This window comes from Oryzias latipes, chromosome 9, assembly GCF_053564925.1.
Source record: "Oryzias latipes strain Hd-rR chromosome 9, Olatipes_Hd-rR_3.1".
NCBI classification, from domain to species: Eukaryota; Metazoa; Chordata; class Actinopteri; order Beloniformes; family Adrianichthyidae; genus Oryzias; species Oryzias latipes.
In genome coordinates, this window is record NC_136245.1 from 21,120,467 (window position 1) to 21,132,743 (window position 12,277).

At 43.4% G+C, this 12,277-nt stretch overlaps 1 protein-coding gene across 1 annotated transcript in view; it reads left to right on the plus strand.

Moving 5' to 3' along the window:
* Positions 1 to 1,361: 1,361 nt before the first annotated feature.
* The window catches only part of setbp1 (SET binding protein 1), a 34,596-nt gene continuing 23,680 nt past the window's right edge, over positions 1,362 to 12,277 (plus strand). Inside the window, exons 1-2 of the mRNA XM_023958513.2 lie at positions 1,362 to 2,100; positions 6,781 to 7,375. Coding sequence (XP_023814281.1) covers positions 6,941 to 7,375 — 435 coding nt within the window. The 5' untranslated portion in view covers positions 1,362 to 2,100; positions 6,781 to 6,940. The remainder of the gene's footprint in view (positions 2,101 to 6,780; positions 7,376 to 12,277) is intronic.

The following is a 12,277-nucleotide window of genomic DNA, read 5'->3' on the forward strand; positions in this document are numbered from 1 at the left end:
AAATATTGACAATGTGTAGTTTGAAAGCTAGTGTCTAACAGGGCACACAGGTTAAACTAAAGTACGTGACTTTGGTCAGATAATCCTTGGGATAGTGGTTTACATGCAGTCAACTTTCTTTCAGGATAAAGCTAATACATCTTATTAATGGAAAATGGTTTGCAAAATGCTTACTGTCCAAATATCTATCAGTATGTGATGTTGCAGCAGATATGATCCCTATCCGTCTAGTCCTCTCGTGGAGTTATTTTCATTGATTCAGTTTCAAAAACTTGAATCAATTTTTCTACATTAAAGCATTTCATTCCTTTACATCATGTAGAATTTATGTTCAGTCGTGTTTATCAAGATACTGCTTTTGTCATCTTGGTCCTTACTTGAGCTACTACTACATGATGTTTAACTTGGTTTGTGATGCAGGCTGAAACACCGGGTTCTTGATATAAAGCAACAGCTTTGTTATGATAAAAGTGTGGTTTAGCATACATTTTCTGAATACAAGATCTGCTTTGAAGAGTCAAAAGATAAAAATAAATCAGAACTGCTTTTTGACCTTGTTGACGTTTTAAAAAGGCTTTTCCGTGTTTGGTTTAATTGTTAAAAGCAATCAAGTGCTACCTGTTTTACTCTTATCTCCACATTGCACTTACTTTTGTTTGTTTAAAAATCAGTGTCTATAAGCTTTAATTTCTTTTTTTGTGTGTTTTTTGAAAAATGTATATTATATATTTTGTTGTACAATAAAGAATTGGACTTTGTTTTTATATTTTACAGTTTTTTCTGGATTTAAATGAAACAAAATTGGATATATTTGAACTTCATGATTAATTATAGCAGCTTTTTTGATCTCTAATCTGAGCTTTGGTTTTAAAGCAAAATCTGAGATAACAGGATAATTGGATGCTAAAAGTTCTACATTTGCTTAGTTTTAAAGCACTAGTTATTTGTAAACTAACAATGTTAATAAATGTGGTAAATTAACTGATTTTTTATTTAGGTGAGATGAATCATCAGTTTATTTGTGAACTTTTTAGTCTAAATCAAAGCATTTTCCCATTCCAATAATAATAATTTTTAAAAAGTTCACTCATCTACTTCTTCTATTAATGTGTTTTGTCCACAGGTTTTGCCAACAAGACTGTTTTTATTGTTATTATTTATTCAAAACTTCAGGTATTTTTTTTCCAGATGTTGCATTGAACAGGTGCATTGAACCCACTGGCCGTCCATCCCTCGGGAGAAATCTCTGGAGAAAACAAGTGGGAGGCTGGGAAAATATAGGGACGCGCTGAGTTAGTGTTCCACCAGAAGGGGGCGTTGTTGTCCCTCCTCTTGTCTGCGGTCCGCTCCGCTTCGACGGAGCCCACAGTCTGCTGGGTGAGATCATTACCAGACTCCAGTTCTGAGACCTGACATTCACCGATCGGAAAAGCGGGGAAACGAAGAGAGAGAGAGAGAGAGAAAAAACGAGGGAGGTTCGATTCTGCGCAGCCGAAATCCGAACCTGCAGCCGCGTCCTCTGCTCTCAGTTCGCAGCAAACAAGCGCGGTCTTGTCGCTAAAAAAATTCTTCTGGATTCGGGGTTGTTGTAGTCGGATGCGGGTTGCTTGTTTTGACTGCAGTAACAGTCCTCCTCCTCTTCCTCCTCCTCCTCCCTTACTAGCGGATTTGCAAGGGATCTCAGCTTCCCGAGTAACCAGCGATCCCGCATCGGACACGCACTCTGCACCGCCGCCAGCTCGTCCTCGGAAGCTTCCAAACGTCCCGTTTCTGTGAGCAACTGGACTCAAGTTTCTGATCGGACTTTCTCGTCCTTCTACGTGGCTACCTTGATTCTGTCACCGGATCGGCTGCAAAAAAAAAAAAAAAAAAAAAAGAGAGACACATTTTTTCTCTGTGTCCAGAGCGCCGTTGACGCCATTTTCCCCGGGGTTTTCTGTCAGAAAGACGCACATATTCTGGCTGCGTTTGACAGCTCCCCGGGAGGCTGTCATCCCATCCGCCGCTTGTGTGAAAATGTGCCTCGGATAAATGGATTGTAAATGATCTTGATAAAATATTCACACGTTCAAGCCGGCTGCGCGTCAACGTTAGACATGGGTAAGTGGCTGACCGCCTTTTGCGCACCTGAACGCACCTCTGCTGTAAATGTGTTTGTGTTCCTGTTCCGTTTTTCATAAATTTGTTCCCCCCTTCCCCCCAACCCCATTACATGCAGCTTTAATATTTCAGTGAATATAAAGAAATTTTTGTTGCCACATGCAGACAAGATCCACGGAGCGCACGCACTGGTGAAGTTAACGCGCAGATTCACGCACGTACACAGCTCAAACCAGGCTGTCACTCAGTGACAGCAGGCATTAGTGTTCATTTTTGTGATACATTTTATTTATAATGAAGCATGTGAGGACCCCCACCCCACCCCCCGCCCCCATCTTTAGTGAATTTGATGTTTCTTCCACATGGTAACACACTTTGTGGCACGAGCCAGCAGATGGATGCTGCATACTTTTTCTCTGTGATAAAATGCCACAAAAAGTCCACAAAAAGCTTCTTATTTTTACATTTTTATTTCATTTTAATTTTTATGTGTTTGGATCCTGATTTCAACCACAGCACAGGTTCCACTCCTGATGATCAAAGCTGGTGCTGCTTCATGTGGTTTTTCTGTCAGTTTTGAAGAAAAAAAGACTTGATCTCCTTTTAGCTTTCTCAGAGGTTTGAAAGTCAGTGGTTTATCAGTTGCTTTTAAAAAACAAAACTCCCCAGTTGCAGCTCCAGAAGATAAATTGACAACCCGGATTGAGTCAAGCAAAATATGGTGGGATCTGTCACTGGTGTGGGAGGGAAGTTGTTGAAATAAGTGCTGACGGATGAAAGGGCACAAGCAGAGAGGCAGGTGGAAAGAGCTGAAGCAGACATGGATGGAGGTGATCCTCTCTTTTTTGTGGTACACTAAGAGCAAACAGGTTTATTGTGGTCTGTTAGGTAATGAGATGTTCATGCCACCTTTAAATGAAAGCATGAGAAATCGATTAGGTGTATCCCAAGTCTTAGATGGATAACTTGGGTCGAAACAGGATCAGAGGAGGCAAAGTGTGTGTGTGTGTGTGTCGGGGTGGGGGGATGTGAGCAGGATTCAAGGACAAATCAAACTTGGCAGCCGCTCTTAACGGAATATCAGCACTGGAGCACCTTTTGGCAGAGCACACAGAACGAGAGCGGGAGGGAGGGTAAAGGAAAGTGGTAGCACAGAGAAGAGGGGAGAGAACAGAGGCTGGGGAGGGTGGGGGGTGGTGGAGGTGGTGGGGAAGGAGGAAGACAGTTGGGGAGTAGGGGAGGTGTTTTTGCTGACAGCCATTTTGTGGCTTCTGCTGCAGTTAAAATGGTTTAACATTCATCTGCTTGTACGAGGTAGTTAGGTGAGGATGGTTTTAGTGCTACCTGGCATGCGACTTCTCCAGATGATGTGTGTGTGTGTGTGCGTCCATCCTTCATGAAGCAGCTCTGAGGCCATCCTTTTCAGTGATAGCTCTGTGTTTTATAGACCTTCCAGCTGCCCTGTAGCAGAAGACAACACAGGTAGTAACACACAGGGAAAAAAAAGCTAAATCCATGATTTGGTCCTCTGGGTAACTTGGTTTCTGTGAGTGCCCTTCTATAAGAGAAAACTAAAAGTGGAAAAACATCACCTTCTGCAAACAGTCCACCAGTTCTGCAAATGTGTGTGCATGCATCTGTCTGCATGTGTGTACGAGCTATTTGTGAGTCCACCTCAGGCACTGGGGCTGCTGGGTATGCAGCCTTAAATGGTTGTGTTTCTGCTGCCATCCCTTGCTCTCCCCTTGTGTGCATTTCTCAATTGTCTGTCTGCATCATCTCCAAGCCCGTATCCCAGTATCCACGCTCTCTCATAATCGCGTGTTGGCAAAATGTTGCCGGGAACGTCCTCACGTGCAACGTGGGGAATGACCTTATGCTGTTTGAGTGCAGCACGAGCAGCATAATAAAGGTATTTATGTCATGCATCTGGCCTCTCACAGTCAGCCTGCTGTCTGAGGCTGGTCAAGGTGTGTGTGTTTGTGAGGAGACGCTGAGGCTCAGGTTGAGGAGGTGAGGGAGGCCCAAGGAAGGGTCAGCCATACATAAACCAGCCTGCCAGCGGCGGTATTAACACTGCTTAGGGCACTGTGCAGACGGCATGGTCAGTTGTGACCCAGTTTAGTACTTTATGCAGTAAAAGCCCAGAATGATGAGTTTTAACACCCTTCTGCCACGCAGAGAGAATGTTGATAAAGAAGAGGCTTTACGTCTGAGGAGCTGAGTCAAAACGGTATTTCTTCAAAAAGTTGTTTTGGATTGGTGCGTCACAATGTGGTTGGCAGCTGTCTCTTTTTCCTGTCTGCTGTCACATGACACCCACGGTGGCTTTCACACATACCAACAGGACGAGTCACCACGCTGGCATTAGACACTGGGAGGCCTCTGAAGGACCCAGCGGGGTCATGTGGGCACAGCATGGGATCCGGAGGAGCCAACGCCTCAACTCAAAAAACCCTTTATTATTTCTTTGAATTCTTACAAGCTATCGAATGATCCCTGCTGTGGTTTCCATGTTTTATGTCTTAATTTATCCCCTGACTTCCTAAAAGTTAGCGGTTTCCCTTTTTTTATGGTGTATAAAAATCACTATCAAGATTGGTAATCCATCAGACTGAGCATTTAGCTTTTTTATTCATGTTGCTCTTCCACTGATGAATGCAACTCTTGGCATTGTGCTTTTTTTGTGAACTTGATTTGTTTTTAGGACTGTGATGTGACAGACTTACATCATGGAAGTTCTGACAGTTATGGATTCTGGCGGTGAAAAGCTCCAATATCTGGAAATGAGCAGCCAAAAAGGATTTGCTAAAGGAAAGATAGGTGAACATTGACCTTCCGGTAGTCTTCCATTAAAAGGCTGGTGTTGAACTGGAATTCTAGATTCTTGGAAGTTTACAAGATTTCTAGAAAGGAAGAGCGGATCAATTTCATTATTAGTTTTAAAAATCTAACCAAACTTGGTCAGAGTAACAAAAATAAGATGGAATAATAAAAAAGATGGAAACAATTTTGCCCTTTAAGGTGATTTAATGAGAAAGCAAAGGTGTTTATTGGTATATGATAGTCAGAAGCTGTTTTTTCCCCCCCAAATGCCCTATTTTTTTTGTTCCTCCTGGCCTACTGCCCCAAATGAGGAGATCATGCCAAACCTTTCCAAGCTTTGCTCTATTGAAAAACCAAAGCAAATGCATTTTAGTCTTAAAACTGCTTTATTAATGTTGTATATAAGAGAAACAATAATACACGTCATTTTAAACTCTTTGGGATTGAAATAATGTAAACTTAATAGAGCTGAGCTGTAATAATTACCCAAGAAAGATCAATTTTACATTGAATGAGGTTCGCAAAGGTAATCACAAAGGTAATATGTTGCATTTGCCTGTTCCTGTGCCTTCACTTGGCGACAGCGCCAGAAACTCTTGTAAAATGACGGTGTAAGAAAAGCTGAATCAGAAGGCTGTTCATTGTTCGCCAAACCAGGACTTGGAGTAAAATGACCTGCCCTGGACACTGTGTGCAGCTTAAATGCACCAGTTTGTGGAAATACCGCAGCAGATTATGGTTATTCAATCACACTGCAAGCATGTGTTGAGAGGCCTTTAGGGTATTTTGATGGAGATCAGCTGTTTGTACAGTAGCTTTGACTTGTACAGGAGTGCGGAGGGAAAAATCACATAGAGCAAAGTGTGAATAGTAACCATGTAATGGTGTGTGTAAACATTGGGTTGTTTAACTTTTTTGTCCTGCTAACAAAGAGGTCTTTATACACTGGCGGTATTACTATTACTTGACTGTCTGTGGACGGTTGTCCGGTTGTCCGGTTGTCCGGGTTCACGTCAGTGTAAATGGTGAAGCTCAGCGTGTGAGAGAGCATTCCACACTTCCAGCTCAGTCATGCCCCGTGCCATATTGACTGATGGGATTCCTTGAAACTCCAGTGAGAAATGTGGTCCAGTGTGTGTTTTGATTGGTTTCTGCCTGTGGCCCATGTGCAAGTTGACATTTGGAAGAGCTCAATGTGGATGATGATATTGTCTGACAGATATCACATTGGAAATCTTTGGAAAAATGGCAACACAGTCTGTTGTTTCAGCAAGGATTCAGAGCTTTGGCTCATTCTGCAACGGCAACCTTGCAATTTTGATTGGTATTTATGTGCACTGGAATGTACTTATGCATGAGTGCAGCTCTGGTGTATGTGTGTGTAAAACAGTTGAGATGCTGTTTTTTTTTTTTTTTTTTTTTTCCAGGCCAGCTCGTAAACCACATCTGGAAAAAGAATTTAGATTCTTTTGCTGCTGCCTTTCTTTCCCCCCTTCTGCTGGATTCCCTCCTCTCCCTGCTTGGGTGAAAAGGAGGAAAATACAACCCCCCCTTCACCCCCCAAAAATTAACTGGAATTTACTGCATCAATGAAGAATGTCTAAGTTTGTTCGGATGACTCTGCTGTCTGGATGCTGCTAAACAAGGAGTTTAAGGCAAAAAAAGGTTGAGTGGTTTATTAGCCATGTTTGAGTGTAGACAGCCATGTCTTTCACTTTTGTTTTTGCATTTTGATGCAAGCAGTGATGCTTGTGGCAACAGACTGAGAGCAGGCAGTGGAGTGAAGCTGTGGCGATGACAGGAAAGTTTGCCCTTTTACTTTTCTCTAATCAGATCATTCACCTCTCTCCACAGAGTGTCCTTGGCTGTGCTGTGTTCCTGTGGGACAACCAACACAACCCCTGTAGCTGATTGACAGCAACCAAGCCAGAACAGCATTACCACTGCTTCCTGTCTTCTCATTGGCTGGCTGTGTCAGTTTCCCCCGTTCTGACTGGCTCTGGCGGGAGCGTGGATGGAGCCTAGGGATCTGGTTGGCTCAGCCCGACCCAAAGAGGCGGACCTTCAGGGATGCAGGGCGGGGATTAATCATGTGGACCAACTAGGAGCAGGCGCCATTGGGTTGGTGCGCAGTGATGATGTGATTCACAGTGGCGTCAGTGAGGGGGAGGGGTTAGATGAGCAAGGGGAGGGGCTAATGGAGGAGCAGGAGTTCTCCATCAAGGAAGCAAGTTTTCAGGAAGGAAGTCTAAAGTTAAAGATTCAGACCACCAAGCGCACCAAAAAGCCCCCCAAGAACCTTGAGAACTACATTTGCCCACCGGAGATTAGGATGACCATTAGACCTCCAGTTGGAGACGGCAAAGGTGGGCGCCAGGGGCGAACAGGTGGTGGGGCAGGAGCAGGACGGATTTCGAAAGACGAAGAACGGGGACCCCCAAGAAAAAGGGTAAGTCAACTCTTTCCTTTTCCTTTGTGTAGTTAGTTAGAGTTTGGATGGTTAACACTAACTGTTTTCATAAAATTGGTTTGAAAAAGGCAGTTTCTGTTCATTTCTACAACTCCTTTCTGTCAGTAGCTCCTTTCCCAGCTTTGTTCCAAAGAGTCAGAGCTTGCTCTGTAACTGAAACCACTCTGGGATCACGCACACATACACACACACACACAGCAGCTGAGAATAGGGCCGACACAAGCAAGTGACAGCTGGTGTCTGCCCTCTCCATTTGTGGTCATACACACGGAGACCTTTCGTCTCCTCTGCTAGCCTCCCCTCTTTTCTCCTCACCTCTCCTCTCTAATGAAATCAGCCCTTGTGGATCACCACCTTCAGCCCCCTCCTCACCACACCCTCACACACGACACTGGTTTTTGGTGTGTGACGCCATGTACGTACAGGTCCTTGGGGGAATTTGAAGTTTGCTCAGTGTGTTGACCTACCCCTGCGAATGTGTGATGGTCATCTCAGCGGCACTGAGCTTGACAGGCCCAGCAGGAGTTAAACCTTCATGATGTCAAGATGGTGTTTACTTATGTACTGCTCTGTCGCTCTTTGGTCTTGAGCTTACTTCTCAAATTTAGGACACATGGGCAAATGGGGATCCCTTTGATGTTTATCCAACCTCCTAGCGGGGCTGCCTCAAACACCAAAGATTGTTTGATTTAGTACACAAAGAATGTGGAAACTATTGTTTGATGTTTATCAAAGTTATGGTTGGAGTTTTGTGCAAGCCATGAAAAGAGTTTATATCAGAGGACACAACCTTCTCTTGTAAGATACAACTGAAAGCTCTAGAGAAAGAAATTATGAACATTTCTGATGTAGAAATGTTATTTTACTACTTTAAGGCAACCGCGGTGTAGAGGTAGAGTGGTCGACCTTTGTTTAAAAGTTAACTGGTTTGATTCCTGTCTTGCTTGCCCATGTGTTGAAGTGTCCTTAGGCAAGACACTAAACCCTACATTGCTTCTGGTGGTCATAGGTTGGCACTAGTATTAGGCAGCCGAGTGTGTGTGAATGGGCAAATGGGACTATGACTGTACAGCAATTTATGCCTTTTAAGAAGTGCTACATAAGCATAAGCCATTTACCATTTATTCAACACGTATTTTTCTCATGAATCAACCCATTCATGAGGCAGGATACAAAGTTATTTGGGAATCTTTATGGTGGATGTTTCAGTGTTTTAGAGATGTGTGGCCAACAATAATGAATCCCCTCCTTTTATTTATGCTTGCTACATGCCCTCAGAACATGCCCTCGTAAAGGAACTGTGGTTTGCATTGGTCACAGTCAAAACCCAGATTCCAGCTAGCTGTCAGTGGAGTGAGTGCTGTCACCACAAGGCAGACTGCCTGCACTATTAAAGGGAAAAAAGACGGCTACCAATGAAAACCTTCAGTTTCTGTGTCAATTAGTAAAACTGAGCCGGCTGAGTCTTACTCTCTCTGATGTGTGGAGGAGCCGTTCATAATCTAGCCATCAGTCCCTAATTGAGAAGACCAGATGATGATTGACAGGGGTTGTCATAGCAACGGGATGGAAAGCTGATGTCTACTGAGGTTTGGTGGTTTGTGTGTGTGTGTGTGGGGGGGGGGGGGTGTGGAAGAGTGTTGGTGTTTGTTTTGTTCAGATCAGTTTCAACCCTTCATCCCCTTCACTCTGTCCCTCAATCTGCCCCCCCCCCCTTCATCACACCCATGCACAAGCTCCCGTCAACCCCCCTCCTCCCTACATCCAGCCGTCACCTGCCGCACAGAGAGTGTAACACTGGCAGACTCAGTGGAGAGGAACGGGTTAAACAGAGAGGCTGGGCTCCCAATCTATCTGTGGGGCTCGGTATGTGTGTGCGTGTGTGTGTGTGTTGAGGTTAAATACTCTTTGTGGTGTGTGTGAGGCTGTGTGTGAGTACTGATGGGGGTGGGAGGGTGATGTGGGAAGCAGATGGACAGCCTCTCCTCTCTCTTGTATTGTCTACCCCTTCCCACTCTTCTCCTGCTTTATCTTTTTATCCATCTCTCTTTCCACACTTGTCCCCACTGCCTGTTCTTCCCTTAAGTCTTCCCTCCTTTCATGCGCTCTTTTTTTGCATCACTCTCTTCTTCCTCTTTCACCCTCCCCTGTCTTGTGGCAGATGGCAGCATGGGGTAGCAGCAGCAGCAGAAGCCAGAGCAGAAGAGGAAAGGAAAAGGGGGTTTTGGAAAGAGGAGGAGGAGAAAGGATGTGGGGGTCAGGCATATGGAGAGCCTGGTTAAGGGGCCCCCTTAGAGGGAGTGTGTATGTGACTGTGGTGGTGTGATGAATAGAGGAGGGGGTGAGGCAGGATACAATAGCAACCCATTAGGACGGAGATTTGACTCTAATAGACAGAGAAGGGGTGAGACAGACGGACACACAAACAGATAAGAAGGCAAACATAAAAATCTGACTTTTTTTCTGTAGTTTAGGCAAAGTAGACATTCAAATTTAATAGATTCATACTAAAAAGATTTTTCTTCATATTGTGCCATATTCATAATTTGTTCTGTTTTTACGGTGACCCTGAGGTACAAATCACATCAAAAAATCGCTCAACTAAAAACCTATTAAAGATCAAAACGACAAATAATAAAAAAAACAAGATTTTAGAAATTATTCATTATTATTACAAAATTATTAAACAAAATAAAAAGAAAAAATTTAAAGTAATTTCCAGAATTCCAAATGAAATGGCAAAAATAAAACGCAATAAGAAACCAGAAAAAGTAAACATTATGGGACATTACCGACATAGCAGACATAGAAAAAACTCATTTGTTAAAAACCCGCTTGCTTATAAAAGTTATGATTACTACGAAGCATGTCCAGTATAACATAACGTAACAAAACCTCCAGTTGAAACGATGGACAAATGTCATCATCCAATCAGCAATTTCCCAAAGCAATTTTCATAAATCAAAATGAAATATAAAAAAATGAAACAAAAGAAGAAACCGGGAAAGGTAGGTACTATGGGACATCACTGATTGGATGATGACATTGGTCCTCAAATGTCAAAACTCTTGTCATCATCCAATTAGGGATGTCCCATAATACTTACCTTTTCCGTTTTCTTATTGTGTCTCTGTCTCATGTTTTTTACATTTCATTTTGACTTCAGGAAGTTCTTTTTTTCAAGTTTCATTTTTATTTTGTCTCATTCATTGTGATATGGTTTGTGGAATTTTGTTTTGATTACCAAAAGGAAATGTTTTTTTTTGTATTATTTGTTTTGCTTTTGTAATTGTTGTTTTGAACCTTAGTATGGTTTTATGTTGAGTGATTTGCTGATGTGCGCTTCAGGGCCGCCATATTTTTTGATTTAATACAGTAATTTTTACTTGTTAATGTAATATCTCATAAGTTTCCAAATGCAAACAGCATCAGCAGTGCATGATGCATCCCAGAATGCAAAGCATCACATTTAATTGCCTTAAAAGTAACACCCCTGCAATTCTACACCTGTCAGTAATGACACATAATGACCTTTATTTACTACTCGCTGTGAAGTAAACTATTGAATATCTATTATGTCGAGTCCTCATTGAAAGGAAGGAAGAAAAGAGCGGAGAAAATGAGGGGCATTTGAGGGAATCTCACTCGTCATCTTCAGAGAGGGTATATATGAGCAGAGGAGCCGCTGAGAATACTGGTGTTGTGTCAGGGGACAGACCCACGCACACACATTAGGAGGATATGATGAGCTCCCCTTGTCTGTCTCCAGCTGACATCACACACATGCTGAACATCCTCTCACACACAGCTCTTTGTCTGGGCATGCTGTGTGTGTTAGGAAGATGAATGTGTGCGTTTTAATGGATTGGATGCTGGGTCAACTGCTGCATCACTCCTGCAGACGTATGTGCGTGTGTTCACACAAACATATAGATGTGCAGTTATTGGTCCAATGCCCTTGCGTGGTGGACTATGCACAGGCTAAAGTGCAGCTGCTCTTTCACTCAAACGCGCACAAATCAGTTGATTGCAGTTGGGGAGAACGTTTTTCTGGTTATCTGTCCAGTTCCCTGGACGTGCCAAATATGGCTCTTAATCCATTTTACTATCTGTGGGGAGAGATAAGACAGAGCTTTTTCCAGGAGCCCTGGCAAGGTTGTGTGTTGTTGTTGTTGTTGTATGTGTGCCGGCGTGCGGTCGTGTGTTTTAATGGATGAATCCAAAAGCTTGACAGTAGATACACACTTATCTTGTCTTGACAGGCTCTCTGCTTGCTGGTCCTCCTGGCTGTGTGTTGTAGTTGCTCGGTGGTCTCCCAGGAGTGTTGGGAATTATTTTGTGTTAGTCAAGTGCATTCACAGGGAAATTAATGCAGCCACGGTCCCCACGCCAAGCTTCTGTGGGTGCAATACGTGAACATGTGTGTGTGCAAAATGGCAGGTCTTTTGATGTCAGCTTTTTATCCCTGTCTGAGATGACGGTTGGTGACCTGAGGGACTGGTTGAGCTCATAAAAACAGAAGCGTGGATGTCAGCTTGTGTGTGATGCATCATGTTTACCCACAGAAAGCAATCCTTGACTGATTTATTAATATGTATGAACATGAAATAATCACTTCTGATACCGCCTGACCAAACTGTCAAGGTGGACTTTTTTTGGTTGTGTCAGTGTGGCTTAAATAAGCAGGTTTTTTTTTTTGTGGGTTGTTTTGGTGTTGGGTTGTAAGCCCTCAGCGTGCGCCCTTTAAGCGTATGAACTGGGAATGCTTTAAGGGGCGTTTCCCTCCAGAAAATGGGGGATGGGACATGTGAATGTGTACGTGTTAGCTGGGGAGGGGTGAGTGATTTAGCACCGCGGAAACACCAGCTGTCCATCTGCATG